At 41.7% G+C, this 19,292-nt stretch overlaps 1 protein-coding gene across 1 annotated transcript; it reads left to right on the top strand.

The window, feature by feature from the left end:
• Window positions 1-494: 494 nt before the first annotated feature.
• On the top strand, window positions 495-17,896 carry f5 (coagulation factor V). The gene is made up of 25 exons (XM_014164456.2): window positions 495-581; window positions 907-1,113; window positions 1,753-1,835; window positions 4,885-5,007; window positions 5,864-6,076; window positions 6,203-6,373; window positions 6,632-6,853; window positions 7,342-7,507; window positions 7,761-7,941; window positions 8,509-8,811; window positions 9,045-9,192; window positions 9,461-9,673; window positions 9,898-12,067; window positions 12,232-12,400; window positions 12,571-12,807; window positions 13,048-13,267; window positions 13,486-13,665; window positions 14,126-14,242; window positions 14,454-14,525; window positions 15,500-15,585; window positions 15,886-16,041; window positions 16,316-16,460; window positions 16,613-16,764; window positions 17,003-17,185; window positions 17,362-17,896. Exons 1-25 carry the CDS (start codon window positions 511-513, stop codon window positions 17,506-17,508), a joined length of 6,135 nt encoding a protein of 2,044 aa, XP_014019931.1. The 5' UTR covers window positions 495-510; the 3' UTR covers window positions 17,509-17,896.
• Window positions 17,897-19,292: the final 1,396 nt, after the last annotated feature.

Raw genomic sequence — 19,292 nt, 5'->3', positions numbered from 1 at the left:
CACATAGAACAGATCTACCACTTTTTAGACTTGCTTTCAATGAGAATGACATATCTATAACTACATTTATGTGAATTTTGTTTGGTCACTCAAGAAGGTATGCATTGCAGCTTAATTGCATACTATGATTGGTATACTGAATTAAAATTCAGACTAATGTCTGTGATTATGCAATCCCTTGCCAACACTGTGCTGTTTAGTAGGTCCACTGTCTAGCAAGAAACCAAAATAGTTATACAAATGTATGAGTGCAAGTTTGCCATTGTCTTTCCTTTTGTTTAAAAATATATGACTGATTATTCAACTTTAGTAAGTTCTGTATACTCATTGCATAGGAATTTGTGCAGGTAGTAACACAGGCTCAGGTATAACACAGATATGACAACCGGGGGAGAAATCGCAGGTTGCCTTTTAGTTGAATTTTGACCTGGTTCCCTACACTTACCATTCTTCCCTTTTTCTCCAACCATTGTCGTGCATGGTCTATTGCTGAACTATCTGTCCCTGGTGATGAGTGAACAGGACCAGGCTTATCATGGAAACTTTTTGGGAAAGCATCTGTGGGACACCCATGGTGCACAGTAAGGAATTAAATATTATCTTAAAGTCTGAGGTCTGAAACAGTTCTGAATACATATCAAAACAAGAGTGTCATCTCCAGTGCGTAGTAACATGTGTGAAGGAAATTGCTTCACTAGGAGTGACTAACAGTAAATCATGTGGTTTCAATTAACAAGATTGAAAAAATATGTTGGAACACTGCGAAATGTCCTGGCTGGGACTTGTTTGTTTGTCTGTGTGTCTGTGTGTCTGTGTGTGCGTGCGTGCGTGCGTGCTTTTGTCTGTGTCCTGTGATAAAGCACAGAGTGGACTCTTCTTGTCAGATAACAGTTTCCTGTCATCCAGAACAGACAGACTGTCCACACCTGGCGTTCCAACCCCAGACATGAGGCTTCATTCCTGGGAATGGACTCACCGTCTCCTGCCTCTCCTGGTGCTCTTCTCAGTTCTACTGTCCCACACTACAGCAGAGCAGCACTCAGACAGAAATAGATACTACTATATTGCTGCTGTGAACATAGACTGGGACTACACATCTAATGGACCACACAGGTAAAACAAAAAAATAGTTAATAGCTTTATATGAGATTTACTATATTCCTTTTTTTCTGTGACCTTTTGTCTTTGTGTTGGGTCCTGCATGTGAAGTTGAATCTCTTTGACCTCGCTAAGAGTAGTGTTAATTCAAGTGTTTGGCATATGCTGTTGACTACATGACAGATTTACTGAGTTGATTTGGCTCTTGTCTTCTTGGAGGGTGTATCGTGTAATTGTTTGATCTGGTGGATGGGTCATGGTAGCACCACATGAATGGAACATGGGACAAAATGAAACCTTACTGTTCTTTCTTTATATCATTGTGTATATGTCATGTATCTCTATCAATTATGTGACGAGTACAGTCTGGTTAGAAGGCAATATTGTCCTCATTGGAAAAAGTTAGGCTTTAATAATTATGTTTTATGTTTTAACGTAAAGTCAATACATTTACAATCTCCAGTCAAGTTCTTGATTATTATCACCTTTATGATGTGAACCTAGACTGGGGAATATAAAAGGATGTACATGATAATTATGTATTTAAGTTACTGAATTATGTGTAGAATTTGTCTTTCTATATCATCCACTGTATGTTTTATATTGGGTCCTTTTCTGTTCATTCACTGTTTGTGTTTTTCCATTGTTGTCTAGGTCTGGCCCCTCCTATAGGAAAGTGGTGTACAGGGAGTATGAGAAGGGATTCAAGCAGGCCAAGACCCATCCTTCCTGGCTAGGTAAATTATGTTTATGCTTTGGTGTTTTCATCGTTGTCGGGTAAATTATGTGTATGAGTCTGGGCTATCCCACATACAGTCTGTCTTTCATTAGTGAATGTTCCTGTTTCCCCATACAGTCACAACCCCACCTCATGTTCCCTCATGACTGATAAACATAATAAACATGATAAGATAGATTTACTCCTGTCTGCATGTACTGTATGTGTGTCTTTCAGAGTGGTTGGAATAAAGAGGACATTACATTTTTATTGGACCTTCTACTCCATCTTCTTTTCTGACCCAATGACAATGTATCATGTTGAATGATGAATTGAATTTCTGTAATAGCACCTTTAACTGCTCAGCAAAATCAATGGTGTGAATTTAACTCTGAACGTGTCAAATGTACACTATTGTCAATGAACTGAACTGGTATTAAAATAATAATTTAGAAAGTTTTAAAGATTTAACTCTGTTGCAGTGTTCCCCATTTTACTTTTAAAGTTTTCAAAGGAACTCGATTCTGGTGTTTACTTAGCTCTACTGTAGCGTAATACGCAACACCTACAGTGTAAAACATAACACTTGATTTGGCGTAAAATGGACTCCCTTTGCTAAGTGCTGACTCTGTTACACTTTCTCAGTGTAAGAAATGAACACCTGAAGTTTTACAGTAAATAATTTTTGGCTGTTGTTTTAACACTGTATGGTGTAAAGTCTAATTTGCATATTTCCCAGGGTTCCTTTTCTTTTTGAGTAAATTGTAGAGTTAACACCCATGACTGTATTTGTTAGAGGCAGAGACATGGTTGTTGAATTAGTTCCTACTAAAGGCCTGTGGTTTTCACCAGTGATTTCCTGGATAAACGTCATCATTAAAATTAAACCATAACTATACATTACATATATCATAAGCACTTATTTATTGGCTTACTTGATTACCTAGTTTTATCCTAACACAGTGGTGTTATGAAACTTCTGGTTTACAAGCCACAGCAGGCCTGCAAGTCACATTATGCTGGCTTGTAAAGTGATATGTAATACCTATAGGAATCCAGCCAGAGTTAAGATATCCAATGGTTGGAATTTTTATTCACCTGCAACTTGCATTCAGGACAACTTTCAGGATTTGGACACTTCATGAAAAACACTACTTAAACCATTTATAGCAGAACAATCATTTCAGTAACAGGTGCAATACATCTAACTGATTGGATTAGTTTAGAAACATTTATTTTATTTATCTTTGTGTAGCATAAGATTAAGCAATCAATCAACGTACAGTACCAGTCAAAACTTTGGACACCTACTCATTCCAGGGTTTTTCTTTATTTTACTATTTTTGACATTGTAGAAAAATAGTGAAGACATCAAAACTATGAAATAACACATATGGAATCATCTAGTAACCAAAAAAGTGTTAAAAAAATCGAAATATATTTTATATTTGAGATTTTTCAAAGTATCCACTCTTTGCCTTGATGACAGCTTTGCACACTCTTGGCATTCTCTCAACAGCTTCATGAGGTAGTCACCTGGAATGCATTTAAATTAAACGGTATGACTTGTTCAAATTTATGGAAAAGCAGCCAATATGTGCTCAGCATATGTGGGAACTCCTTCAAGACTGTTGGAAAAGAATGCAGAGGGGGTGCAAAACTGTCATCAAGGCAAAGGGTGGTTACTTTGAAGAATCTATTTTCATTTGTTTAACGCTTTTTTGGTTACTACATGATTCCATATGGGTTATTTCATAGTTTTGATGTCTTCACTATTATTCTACTATGTAGAAAATAGTCAAAATAAAGAAAAACCATTGAATGAGTAAGTGTGTACAAACTTTTTTCTGGTACTGTACATGCAAATGCACAGATATTAAAAACAATCCTAAAAAATACTAGCTGCCGTAGCATGCTGGGAAATATGATAATGATAGGTGTGGTTTTGATGGGACCGTTTTAATCTCCACAGTATAGAACAATAACTATGGTTATTAACACCAACACTGAGTGTTAATGTCACTCTTACAGTGCGAATGTAACTCCTGAATAAAGACTAGAAATGTTATACTGAAAAATAAACACTGGCCAATTTGCTGTGTGCTATAGTGCCTTTAGTCACAAAGTGCTTTGCATTGTATGGGATGATATTGAGTCCACCACCACTAATGCGTAGGCTTTTAAAGGTCCCGAACAGTCACTCTGATTCCCAAGTAAAACAGAATTTTGAGTGACTAAAATATCACCAATAATATTGGTTTGGATAGTACTTTTTCTTCGTTGGCTAACTACCAGGAAGTTCAAAAGACTGGCTGAGTGGCAGGGAGCTTATATTCATGAGCTCTATGAGACACCTGTGTCAAGCAACTTGGATGAAGTAAGTAGTGTTGCGGTAAAATCATCATGTAAATTTGGTGATGCACAAAGCAACTCAAACATCTCCCATTTCGCATGTCTATTGTGATGCGGTTCACAGAAGCACTGACGGATGTGTTAACTTAACAACTGCGTCAGCGTTTTGAACGACCCTTCCTCCCTTTTGTTCCATGCTGGCTAAAGACCTAGCTAGCCAGTAACTAGCAAACACCAGACACAGATGAAAGGGGAAACATATAAGTATCTTTGCCATAGATGAATATGGTAAACTTTTATTTTGCAGACACCCTACAGTCAAATTTTGACACCAGTAGGGTAGCTATAGAACTATATAAACCACTCCCCTCTGCAAAGACGCTATCTCTGATGTTGGTTACAAGGTGTTACTTATTTAAATTAGGTAAGAGAATATCATGTTACCATAGGTGTATTAAAATGAGCGTTAGGGTGATGTCACCCTAATAATGAATCCAAGTGTTTGACATGGGGGATGGGACCAGTAACTTTATCGTCAAACTTTATCAGTTTAGAAGCAACAGTCCTTTTTCATACTTTGCTCATCATACTTTGATCTGGTTTCATCCAAATATCATCCAATTTCATGAAAACATGATATTGACTGTTCAGAAAAGTAACTAAATTAGCAGAAAGAACATCCCTCTTAACCAATATGTTTTTGTTGTGTTTTGCAGGGCTCCTTGGGCCCACCATCCGTGGTCAAGAGGGAGAGACCATTGTGGTCATGTTCAAGAACATGGCAGATCTCCATTACAGCCTCCACGCCCACGGGATCGCTTACGGGAAGCAGTCAGAGGGTGGGTACAAACCAATGATGTCGTCTGTATTAATTGGCCTATCAGAGCTCATTGGTAGTTACTTTTAAATTGGGATTTTTTTTGACAGGTATTCCCACTAAGTGTTCTCGTCCAGAATTCTCCAGATATAATTCATTAAAATCTGTCGGAAATGTCCAACAATTTACATGGTTGTTGTCATTATGACTGTGGTAACTATGTGGAAACAGTGAGGTATTCTATCCCAGACAGATTCACCCATCCTGTGGCCTAGACAGTCATTGATGTGGTTGGAAAAGGGGACTTGGGGCATTTTGGATGTTATTCATTCAGTTAAGTACACATGTTGTGCAACACAAGCAGCTGTGTTTGGCCTTTTCATTAATATTAACCAGGACAGACAGATTAACATACAAGCCAGTACTAAAGTCCAAAGGATACTCTCTAAAACCTGTGGAAATCCATGATTTCCCCTAATAAAACCTTAGGGGGTTGAGAGATGAGTTTTGTAAATGCACAGGATGTAGTATTATTACTCTTTAATTCATTCTTAACTCAAAATGAATTGTGCCATTGCAAGGTTATGTAATATTGTAACAAGATGGCAGTAAATAGAACTCTTAAATTCCCCAGATTTTCCTAAATTCTACCATTTTTTATTAAGATGGTTAGCATATTTTGGAGATTAGTCATTTGTTAAATGTTAACTGGGGTCACTGTAAATTGTACGTTTATTTGGAGTATAGGCGAATCAGGCCAGGTGACCAAGTTTTAACCTTGTACAACATCAAGACAAATTCTGATCATTAAATGGCAATTAAGTTCTTTCTCATTCTGCTTTATTTTATTATTATGAAACAAACATGTCTCCCTTTAGGCTCCCTGTACTTTGACAACACGTCTCAATTTGAGAAGGAAGATGATGCGGTGCCCCCTGGAGGTGAACACACATACTACTGGGAGGTGACATCAGACATTGTCCCACGGGCCGCAGACCCCTCCTGTCTCACCTACACCTACCTCTCCCACATTGACATTGTCAAGGACTACAACTCAGGACTGATCGGCACCCTGCTCATCTGTAAAGCAGGTATGTAAATGTAAATGTGAAATGTATGAGACCTGTTCCTGACACAGTGCCATAAGTACCAAAACAACCATGTCAGTAAGTAACCAGAAAGAAATCAACTGAACCACCCTCTGAACCTCCCTCCAGGTAGCCTTGACGTGTCTGGAGAACAGGTGATGTTCCACCAGGAATACGTCTTCCTCATGGGAGTGTTGGATGAGAGTAAGAGCTGGTATATGCCAAAGATGGACAGGGCCACTGCCACTCAAAACCACATCAAACACACAATCAATGGATACACCAACGGATCAGTGCCAGGTCAGTCAGTCAGATCCTCTCTCATCACTCTGAGTTCTGCTGATATCTGCAGATACTGGTTGTTGTGCTTTAAGTAGTTTAGGTTGTCTGCTTTAGCTGTTCCATCCCAGCTGGTTATTGCTTGGAACTATTGCTTCAACCTAATCCTTACTCAGATTCTATGGGTATAGGGCATGTAGTGGGCTCATTCCTTCCTCAAGTCTGTCCCCCTCCCTGTCTTCTCTCCATCTCCTCCTCCTGTCCCTCCCTTCCCCCCAGGTCTGACTGTCTGCGCCCACACCTCTGTCAGCCTGCACCTGGTGGGCATGAGTTCAGAGCCTGAGCTGTTCTCGGTGCACATCAACGGGCAGGTCCTGCAGCAGGCTGACCATCGGGTCTCCTCGGTGGGCCTGATCGCTGGCACTGCCACCAGCGCTAACATGACCGCCGTCAACACGGGCCGCTGGCTCCTCTCCTCACACACCAGCAAGCATCTAGAGGGTATGTGTCAATGGCTTGACGACATTCATATAACCGAGCTACACTCTTAGAAAAAAGGGTGCCAAAACAGTTCTTTGGTTGTCCCTATAGAATAACCCTTTTTGATTCCAGGTAGAACTCTTTTGGGATCCATGTAGAACCCTTTGTGGAAAGGATTTTACATAGAACCTAAAAGAGTTCTACCTGGAACCCCAAAAAATGTTATTTTAAAGGATTCAGCCGAAGAACCATTTTAGGTTCTAGATAGCACGTTTTTTTCTAAGTGTGTAGCCAGTATTATATTTGCATATGGGTTCTGAGAATACGTGTGGTGTGAGATTTACTGTGATGGAGCACAGAGCAGATTGAAGTTTATTCAGATGTATTGTAGTGTATTGACATTTTGAAATGCACTTTGAATGAAGTTTGATTGAATGTGTAATGTTCTATTCCCAACATGTTAAATCAACATGACCCTCCTGAACAAACAAACTTCTCTGCTGTTGTAGCTGGTATGCATGGCTTTGTAGAAGTGAGGAGCTGCGAAGGCTTTAACCCTCCCAAACGTAAGCTGACCATCAAGCAGAAAAGAGAGAGCCAGGAGTGGACCTATTATATCGCAGCTGAGGAGGTTGTCTGGGACTATGCACCAAAAATGCCAGAATACATTGACGGGTAAACAGCTTTACAGATATTTATTGACTTACTCATTTCACTTTACTTTAGCCCACAATTATTTATCAATCTAAACTAAATTCAGCCAATTTAGAATTGGGAACAAATTCAGCTTAATGCAGTAATAGATAATACCATCGTTGTATTTGTGACATGATTGCCACTTTGACATTCTCCATTAATCTGTTGACTAGTCTCAGTGTGACCTGACTTCCTGTGACATCACATCCTTTTCTCTTCCTGTTTCTCTCAGAGACTTCAAGTTCAAGTATCTGAAGCGAAGCCCAGAGCGTATAGGCCAGAAGTATAAGAAGGCAGTGTACACACTGTACAAAGATGCCAAGTTCACTGAGAGGGCCGAAAAGAAACAGAGGAAGGTGGAGTTGGGCATCATTGGCCCTGTCATCAGGGCGCAGATCCATGATGTCATCAAGGTGAGATACAAATGTTCTATTTGCAAATGCCCACTTTTTTCATGTGCCCAATTCTTAAGTTGTTAATAAGATATATATTCTCTATAAATATTCATTTATATTCATCTATAAATAGCCCAAACAACTACCTCTTCCCCTACTGAATTTATTTATTTATTTATTTTGCTCCTTTGCACTCCAGTATTTCTACTTTGCACACTCATCTACTGTCGAATCTCCCATTCCAGTGTTTAATTGCTATATTGTATTTACTTCGCCACCATGGCCTATTTATTGCCTTTACCTCCCTTATCTCACCTCATTTGCTCACATTGTATATAGACTTATTTTTCTACTGTATTATTGACTGTATGTTTGTTTTACTAAATGTGTAACTCTGTGCTGTTATATGTGTCGAACTGCTTTGCTTTATCTTGGCCAGGTTGCAGTTGTAAATGAGAACTTGTTCTAAACCTGCCTACCTGGTTAAATAAAGGTGAAATTAAAAAAATGCATGAACACTAAACTGTGTGTCCACAATTGTCTTTTGCCAGTGCCTTCTCAAGTATCCTTTCCCCACATTCACAGATTGTCTTTAAGAACATGGCCACACGGCCGTACAGCATCTACCCACACGGACTGACCATCGACAAAGTAGCAGAGGGGGCCAACTACCCAGCAGGAGGTAACCAGACCCATGGGGTTCAGCCTGGCGAGACGCATACCTATGTGTGGCAGGTGATCGAAGAGGATGAACCTTTGACAGGCGACTCGCAATGCCTGACCCGTATGTACCACAGTGCAGTGAACACACCCCGAGACATCGCCTCAGGCCTAGTTGGACCTCTGCTCATCTGCAAGAGCCAGTCCCTCAACAAGAGGAATGTGCAGGTACTACACTGATACAACTTCTACTCAATTACTAATACATTACTTCTAAGGAACATGCAGGTACTATACTACTGCTACTTCATTACTACTACTGCACTACTATAACATTTTACTACTACTACATAGGTACTGCAACTGGCCTCTCTTCTCTACTAATGCCAGAACAGAATTTAATACAATGTACTTTTACAGATTTTGGATGTACACTGTTAAATTAAGCTTTGTCTCTGCAGCTGAAATCAGACAAAGAACAGCACGCCATGTTTACTGTTTTTGATGAGAATAAGAGCTGGTATCTAGATGACAACATTGCATCGTACAGTGAACCAGCAAAGGTCAAGAAAGAAGACCCAGAGTTTTATAAATCAAACGTCATGCATAGTGAGTATCACTCCCCTTCATCAATACAATTCATACATTTTAGAGACAGGAATGGTCTGGTACAGCCAGAAGATTATTGAAATTGAGAAAATGTATCATATACTAAATCTTTCCTCCTATCTAGAATGCACTCCACATAGAAGAATCACACTCATAAAAATCAACTGCCTATCACTGTCAACAACAGTGCTTCATATTCAGAATAATAATTTTCCTCAAATTTGACCGCTTCCTTTATTGACTTAAATGGTATAATTTCTTCCCCCAGCGATTAACGGTTACGTGTTCGAGAGTGGTCAGCTGCTGGGCTTCTGCAATGGTGAGATCGTGACGTGGCACGTGTCCAGTGTTGGAGAGCAGGACTACATCCAGACTGCAACCTTCTACGGTCACACTTTCGACTTGAACGATCAGACTGAGGACTTCCTCAGCCTGTTCCCCATGACTGGAGAGACCATCACCATGAACATGGATAACGTTGGTGAGTCAGTGGTTAATGGGTTAACTGGCCATACACTCCACACACTCAACTCCCAAACCTCTAACCCTTAGTTCTACAAGATACAATAGATAGGTTAGTGGTGGAAAATGCATTTGGGTCTTCAACCGTCAACTCTACAGCAGGCACAATACAGGATTAAGATTATGTCAAATGTTTCCTTTTGTTAGGATTCAAAGACTAAATATGGTCTGTTCTTTTGTTAGGTGTTTGGCTGCTGGCTTCCATGAACTCTCATGAGACCACCAAGGGAATGCGTATGAAGTTCAAAGACGTGGAGTGCTTCCGAGACTACGTCTATGAATACGAAGACGAGACAATGACGGAGACAGAGACGGATCCGAAGGTCAGCGCTGACTTCTCCATCTGGAAACCCATGGATATTAATGAGGCTAAAGATAAGGAGAAGAAGGATGAGGTGAAAGAGAAAAAGAATACGGTGGAGATTGATGATTATACAGCAGGCTGGGCTGATTTTCTGGATCTTAGGTCAATCAAGAAAAAGACGAATGAGACGGACGTGGAGATGTTGGATCTCTCTAAGTACGACTACGATAGCGTTGACGTGCCTGATCCCGACGGAGACGCGAATGCAAACCACACCTCATCCTCTTATGATGCACCTACAAACACGTCATTGGCCGAGAGGGAGACGATTGACGGAGGCAACTTTACGACAAAGGCTTTGTTGAACAAGAGCATAATTGAGAATGCAACAGAAGCGCTGAACTTTACTACAGATCAGTTAGACTCAAATCTTAACAGCTCCTCAATGGCTGAGACTGAATTAAAGAACAGAACAGTTCATAACAACAGTTTATCATTTGTAGACAGCAACATCACTTCAGTAAGTACCAATAGTACAGAAGTTACAGCAGGTCCGTTCAACAAGGGCTTAAAGGCTGAGAGTGAGAGAGTGATGCAGATCAGAGGTGATTGGGCCACTGTGAATAGCACCTCAAAAGTTGAAGCATTAGTGGAAGAGTTAGAGGGAAGGATTACTCGAGGCGATGTCTTCTCTTACTCTGTGCCTCTTCCCGACCCCTCTTCCAACACTACAGAAGAGAACAAGGGGATTGACGCCAACGATATTGTACTCCTGGGCAGAGAGTCTACAACTGCTTCATCCAATGAAAACGGTACAGCTTCAAATTCATCTCTGAATATAACCAACCAATCAGAGAGTGTGGTGAGTGCTGAAGTTGCAGAGTTAATTTTTACCTTGGTGGAAGAACACAACATGACCAACTTTGACCTTGAAACTGAGGATAGTGGTAACATAACTGTGAATGGTTCATTGGACACCAACACCACCACTGAGCAAGGAAATGGTACCTATTTCTCTGACGCCACGTCCACACCTGGCAACTTCAGCAGTGTGGTACCACAAAATGGCAAACAACCATCAGACATTGAAACATTCTCTGACATAGTGCCCAAACAAAATGGCACAGCAAACACTTCTGGTTTGAACCACTGGAATTCATCAGAGGAGACAAGTTCTGAGAGTAAAAAGAACACCGCTGTGCCGGATGCCGTTGTAGAGTTGTCCTCAGAAAGCTCAGAATTCTCTAATGAGACTACTGACGCTAATCCTGCTGCGGCCAATCTGTCACTGTCAACCAATCAGCAGCCAGACAGCAGCTCGGAGGAGATTCTATCCCAGAGTTCCGAGAGCTCTAAGGAGGAAGTGGTAATCTACCTGAGAAACAACAGGAGTGAGGTCATCCGCACCATCTCCGTTGACCTGCAGGGGGAGCACTGGGGCTATGAAGGGACACACGGGATGGTCCCAATGGAGATGCCAGATCACATGACGAAATATATTGGAAATGAGCTCCCAGAGCCGCCAAATACGCTGGAACCAAGCCCAACTCCGGAAATGCAGAAACCCAACATCAAGGTCGTCCACCGCAGACAAAGACCCCGTAAAGGCTATGCCATGAAAACTAAGAAGAAGAAGGAGTACAAGCCCCAACCTCCGAGAGGCCGCAGTTTCTCCCCCAGGGGTTTCAAACCCCCTCCTATCACCGGTCAAACCCCCAGAGGGACTCGACCCATTTCCAGCGAGGAGGACTTCTCAAACAACGCCATTGTGATTGGCGTGCCACGACCCGACTTCAGCGACTATGAGATTTATGTCCAGAGTGACGGCGGTGATGACCCGGATGCTGTCCTAGACATGACAGCGGTTAATGCTGCAGAGGAATACGAGTATGTTGACTACATTGACCCATACAAAGAGAAGGAGGACATGCATGACCTAACTCTGGATGATAATGCAAAATATTTCCTCAAAATGGCGGGAGATAACGTGAGGACATACTTTATTACTGCGGAGGAGGTGCAGTGGGACTACGGGGGCTATGGACATAAGTAAGGACAAAATAGTGGATGGGGCTGAGGTGTGGGATGTATTGGGAAAATGTAATGTCCCTTGTTTATTGTTCTATGTGCTCAAATGATATTTTTCTGATTGGAATTATGCATACCTCCTTTTTTGTTTAATAAAACCTTTGTCTTTTGTCTCTCCACAACAGGAGGATGGATAAGGCACAGAAAGCCAACAGGTCCACAAGATTCTCCAAGGTAGTGTTCCGAGGTTACCTGGACAGCACGTTCAGCACGCCAGACATCAGGGGGGAGATGGACGAACACCTGGGCATCCTGGGGCCAGTCATCAAGGCAGAGGTTGGACAGACCATAATGGTAAGACAGGAAACCCTGAGGGCTACCTTTTGCTAATTTTTGCATGAATCTACTGTAGGTGAGTTGTGCCCATGATCATGATTAATGGACTATGTAATCAAACTGATGTTCCTGGTCTGTAGGTATTACGGTATTTTTCAGGAAATTAAATGTGTGTCCTTGGTCTGTAGGTATTTTTCAGAAACCTGGCCAGCCGCCCGTACTCCTTGCATGCCAATGGGGTTTCCTACACCAAGCAGACAGAGGGGTTGTCCTACGACGACGAGTCCAAGTACTGGTACAAGTATGACAACGAGGTCCAGCCCAACACCACATACACATACCTCTGGAAGGTCAACGCCAATGTCGGGCCCACCGGAGACGAGGCTGACTGTCGCACCTGGGCCTACTACTCTGGGGTTAACCCTGTGAGTAAACACTTACCTTCTGATGGTTTAGTTAATTAACGTAGCTGATGCAACACCACTGTTTTCTATGTATAGTCCCTTTTGTGCTTCTGAGGTATTTCATGTGATAACTCTGTGTTGACGTGTGATGTCTTGTCCTCTGAAGCACCTCCTACACTAACCTGGTGTGTTTTTGTGATCTGTTGAGGGATATTCCAATAATCTAGTGTTTGATTGTTTGTTTTCTCTCCTCTCATCCAGGAGAAAGATATAAACTCTGGTCTGATTGGGCCATTGCTGGTGTGTCGTAAGGGCACTCTGAGCAGGAAGGCAGTGGACGTGAGGGAGTTCATGCTCCTCTTCATGACCTTCGATGAGTCCAAGAGCTGGTACTACGAGAAGAACCATGAGATAATGGAGAGGAAGAACAAACGAGCCAGGGTGATGGACCATGACTTCAACGATAACCTCAAGTTCTGCGGTAGGCACCTTCTAATCTAACACCATTTTGACTAAATGAAAGGTGATGGTAGGACAACTGACTAGTGGGTCATGGCTGGTCCCTCCTGGATCGAGTCTTGATTTTGGATTTTTGGTTGTAAAATCATGATATGAGTAATGAACAACAGAGATAAATTTACAAAACAGAGATTGTTTAATCGTTAATTTTTGGGGGGTTATGTGTATGTGGGGGGGCAGCCATCAACGGAATCATCTTCAGTCTGAAGGGTCTGAGGATGTACACTAACCAGACGGTCAGCTGGCACCTCTTCAACATGGGGTCTCCCAGAGACCTCCACAGTGTCCACTTCCACGGCCAGACCTTCATCCACAAACAGATCAGGGACCACACCCAGGCTGTCTACCCACTGCTGCCTGGTGAGAACTTTGCTGGATGGATAGATGACATGTTTTGTCCCATTTATGTGACACATCGCTACTGTTAGGGCAAAATGGTTTTAATGCTAGGTAAATGCTTGAGTTGAAAAGTATTATATGTACTGTATGTATTTGAGTGGGAAACACTGTTGTTTAACTTAGTCGCGTAGGCTGTGAGAACTGATTAGAACCTGTTCTTGTTTGTACAATGCTTGAAAGAAGTGGAGCCAAGTCCTGCTATCTCTCGTGTAACCTTGCCTCCCCCTCTGAGAGGCAAGCAGCTCTTTGTGTAGAAGAAGTATATAATGACTGTGACTCTGTATCCTTTGAGTTCCTCTCCGAGTGTGATCTCATCTGCAATTGCTTGAATAAACTCTTATTAACTGGATAATTATCCCTACTTGATCCTTGGAAAGAGTTTTCCTCAACACTACTAACCTGCTCTGGTTTTGTTTCCCAGGGGGCTTTGCAACTCTGGAGATGTTGCCTTCCAAGCCGGGGCTGTGGCAGCTGGAGTCAGAGGTTGGACTCTCCCAACAGAGAGGGATGCAGACCCTCTTCCTGGTTCTAGATAATAGTACGACCCACTCAAAAGCACTTATGCTAATGGTACCAATTTCTCAATGCCACATGTAACAGCAAAGGTGGGATGTCCATCTCAACTCCTAGAGAGTCATTTTTACTGCTAGTGTCAATGCTTATTGAGTGAATTGACTCAAGCCAAGTCATATCAACAGTCATTATCCCAAAGAATCAGTCCCATAATAAAATCTATTTGTGTTTTCCAGAGTGTAACCATCCACTGGGTCTGATTTCTGGGAGCGTCAAAGACAACCAGATCACAGCGAACGACAAAAGAGGTATCCTTACACTCAGTATCCCTCCGCCCTCTAGATGTTGGGTGCTTAATTAGAAATAATACTACCAACTGACATCTAGCCTTCCAAGTTAGATGTCCTTCAGTGATGTTTTTACTTGTACTGTTGAAAAAGCAACATTCCAAGTATAAATACAGTAAAGTATACACACTAAAGAATTTTTAAAAAGTGTTTTGAGCAAAATAGTGTTTTTTAGACACTTCAAGGAATTGGTCTGAATCCATGATGTCATCAGCCTCCCTGCTTGCTTGAGGAACAATAGATCACAAAAGAGGAATTGCCCATCCCCCACTTGTGCCATGACATACCTGGACCACCTATTGAGATGTGCCTTTTGTTTAGTAAATGGGCTAAATCAGGGTCACACTTAGTAGTCTTAAACAAATCTACTTTGAAACAAAAGTGAACACCTCACACACATGGTTATGGGCTTAAAACGAAGAAGACACCTGTACCATGTCAGATATGGAGTTGAAATGTATTACATTTTGAGTTTGCGTCTCAATATTACACTTGATATACATCACAGAAGACTGAAATGTAACAAAACCGTTTGACACAGAAACACCGGATTTTCTGCGTTATATTTTATTTTATGTTTACTAATGATGAAATTATGAAAAATATTAATAACATTCCACCCATGAGGCCACTAGGTCATTTGACTGCAGGAAAGGGCTACATGAGGTGAAAATGAGACTGGAGTGCCACTTTAACAGTTGCAGTGTTTTACCCAGAGGATGCTGGTGGGAGGAGCTATAGGAGGACGGCCTCACTGTAATGGCTGGAATGGAATAATGGAACGGTTTCAAACACATCAAACATATGGAAACCACATGTTTGACTCCGTTCCATTTATTCAATTCCAGACATTACAATGAGCCCATCCTCCAATAGTTCCTCCCACCAGCCTCCGCTGGTTTGACCCTCTAACTAACTTGTTTCTCCTTATGCAGGCTACTGGGAGCCCCATCTGGCCAGACTGAACAACCAAGGCAAATACAATGCATGGAGTACAGACAAGACAGGCAGCTGGATACAGGTACATAACCTCACCTCCCAGGGAATACATGTGGTGTCTGCAATATTATGTAGCTGGTGAGCAGTGAGCATGTATTCCTCAACGTTTCCTACAGGTGACAGCATAATCATATCATTACAGCGTCTTTGTGAGGATACACTCTGTTGATGTGGGGTCACATGAGTGTCATGCCTTGGTCCTGAGTATTTCCTGACCCTGTAAACTCGATAGGTGAGGTTTATGTGTCTCAACTTAGGCCTGGGTGGGGATACCTATTTGGTGACACCTGTAGTGATGCCTACTGTGACCATTGACCTGTAGGTAGACTTTCAGAGGCCCGTGGTGATCAGTCAGGTAGCGACACAGGGCGCCAAGCAGATGTTCTCCTCCCACTACATGGTCAACTACACCATATCCTACAGCACGGACAAGAAGAAGTGGATCTACTACAAGGGAGACAGCAACGAGTTCAGGATGGTGAGGAGTACATCTATAGAACAGCATGGTTGGAGAGCAATGGAATACATGTAACGGGATTATGTATTTACATTCTAACATTGCTGTTATTCTAGTTATATGTACTGCGTTATATTTACATTTTCAAAAATCAGAGATACTTCTGGTAATCTGAAATTATACTTTTGATAGATACTTTTGAATTTGTTCATTGCTATGACTGCTAAATATACAGAGATACAGTACATATGACTATATATGTTTTTAATCCAAATGTTTTTCTTCCATTCTCCAGACGTTCACTGGTAACGAGGAAGCTCATCAGGTGAAGGTCAACACCCTCTTCCCTCCCCTGATTGGTCGGTTTATCAGAATTCACCCTCTCCACTCCCACAACTCGGCCATGGTGCGCATGGAGTACTACGGCTGTGAGCTGGACGGTGAGCAATGATGATGATGATGATGATGATAATGATGATGGGTAGCATTCGTACTGTTTAATGTGATGTTAGCATCCAAGCCTATGTTTTGAGCACAAATATTTCCCAATAAACGTGCAATAAAGTGAATGTATTGTAATTCCCTCCGTCAGGTTGCTCGGTGCCCCTGGGTATGGAGAGCAGGCGGATAGAAGACCATCGTATCACTGCCAGCTCTACAGCCTCCAGCTGGTACTCTGGTTCCTGGCAAGCCTCACTGGCACGACTCAACACACAGGGCACCATCAACGCATGGCAGGCCAAGGTACGATAACACACACAAATCCATGTAGGCACATGTACACACACACACACACACCACACACACACACACACACACACACACACACACACACACACACACACACACACACACACACACACACACACACACACACACACACACACACACACACACACACACACACACACTATGTGCAAACTAATGTGGACACACCATTCCAGGTCAGTCATCCCTCTGTCCCCCTCCCGTCTCTCCCCAGAATAACAACAAGAACCAGTGGCTGCAGGTGGAGCTGGCCCAGGTAAAGAAGATCACAGGTATCATAACGCAGGGGGCCAAGTCCCTGGGCACGGAGATGTACGTCATCTGCTACACTCTGGAGTACAGCGATGATGGACTACACTGGATAAAGTACACTGACGATGATGACATCATGTCAAAGGTAGGATTGTCAGGCAACAGGGTTATGCAATGGTATTAAGCGATGGTATTGAGGGTTATTTTACAGTCCTGCTGTTAATTCTCTATCCAAGCTATCGCTAATAAGTATTAATCTGATAATATTATTACATGGAGATTTCAAAATACTGACATGCTGTCTTCCACTCTTCCCGGAAGACTTTCCCCGGCAACACGGATAACAATGGCCATGTGAAGAACTACATCTATCCTCCAATCTTCTCTCGCTTTATCAGAGTCATCCCTCAGAGCTGGAAGTCCTCCATCACGCTCAGGATAGAACTGCTGGGCTGTGACTTTGAATGAGGGACACACACACACACACACATCCAAGATGCAAGAATCACATTTCTACTTTAAGACTTTCACGCACATCCAAATGTCAGGTGCGCACAGTAACCCAAACCATCACATAAATGATGTCAAAGGGAAATTTGAGGGAAGTATGAGTTATGTACACGTTTCTCAGATTGGGATTCAGCTCTTAGCTCATATAGGATACAGACAATAATAGTGCTTTATACATAAGAAAGTAGCCTAAAGCTTAGCAGATAGTAAAATACATATTGCTGTATGTCGTCTTTATACTTTGTATGTTGTGTCATAATTGAACATGAATGTAATGTAAATAATGTAAGTAGTACTCAGAGTATTTAATGAGTTTTTGTCAATAAAAAATCTATTGTTGCTCATATTTTGTCAGTCACTGTGCCTCATTCTAGGATTGTGGCACGTTGTATGAAACTGTGGAAGCATAAAACATACAGTACCTCCTATATAATAAAACATACTTTTTCCAAATACTACATTCTACCATGCTATCATTTGGTCAAATTCTGAATTGACCCCAACCCCGAGGGAGTGAGTTGACAGAGAGAAAAGGTGGATGGTAGAGACTCCCTGTCATTGTAGGCGTGTGAACAGGAGAGATCTCCCAGCCCATGGGGTGAAGGTGTCCCCTTTTGCACCTCTGATAATCCCCTCTGTGGCGGTATATGTCACACCTCGGAGCCCCAGAGTCAACAGCCAAGTGCAGCTGCAAACACAGGCCCTGTTTGTCCATTTGCCTGCCTGCTAAAAGAGACACCAGAAGTGTGAAAGTCTCAGCCAGAGCTGGGTCTTCAAAAGAACCAGACAGGAGAGAGCTTTGAAACTGTCCAAATAAAATAAAATTGTATTTGTCACATGCTTCGTAAACAACAGATGTAGACTAACAGTGAAATGCTTCCTTACAGGCCCTTCCCAACAACGCACAGAGATAGAAAATAGAGAAATAATAGAAAAGTAATAACACGTAATAATAAAAGTAATAATAAATACACAATGAGTAATGATAACTTGGCTATATACACGGGATACCAGTACCTAGACAATGTGTAGGGGTATGAGGTAATTGAAGTAGATATGTACATATAACTAGGAATAGAGTGACTAGGCAACAGGATAGATAATTAACAGTAACAGCAGAGTATGTGATTCCTTACAGAAATTCCACATCTTTTGCACATGTGAAATCATGTGAAACTGTGTGTTTTTGGAATACTTTATGTGATATATCACATGAAGTTTCACGCTGATAAAAACATGAGATTTCACAGGTGATACCCTGCAAACAAAAATGTGTTATGATACACACAGTGTTTTCAACTTACAGATTTGACTACATCGTGCATGTTTTTTAATACAGAAATTATTATTCAATATGTCCTTACCTGGGATTTGAACTCACAACTCCTTGGTTCACTGCAGTCAAATCGTCCTGTTGCGCCACAATGTCTGTGTCAGTGACTAATTTCACCTGTATTCCTACACATCTCAGCTTTGTTAAAAAAACACTCAAGAATAACGAGTATATTTATCATAGTGATTCAGGTGTAACATTAAAGCAGAATAATATGCCTCACCAACATTAAAACCCTCAAATTGCTGAAATAAGTAAATGTAATCAATGATGAGAGAATAGTCAGAATAAAGTTTTCACTATATATTTTACCTCTTGGTGATGTCATTCGGAAATATAATGTTAACGTCACTGCTATGCGGATGATACACAGCTGTACAATTCAATGAAACATGATGAAGCCCCAAAA

Source organism: Salmo salar, chromosome ssa21, assembly GCF_905237065.1.
Source record: "Salmo salar chromosome ssa21, Ssal_v3.1, whole genome shotgun sequence".
NCBI lineage: Eukaryota > Metazoa > Chordata > Actinopteri > Salmoniformes > Salmonidae > Salmo > Salmo salar.
The sequence above is the reverse complement of the archived record's forward strand: the minus strand, read 5'-3'. Positions and strand labels throughout refer to the sequence as shown.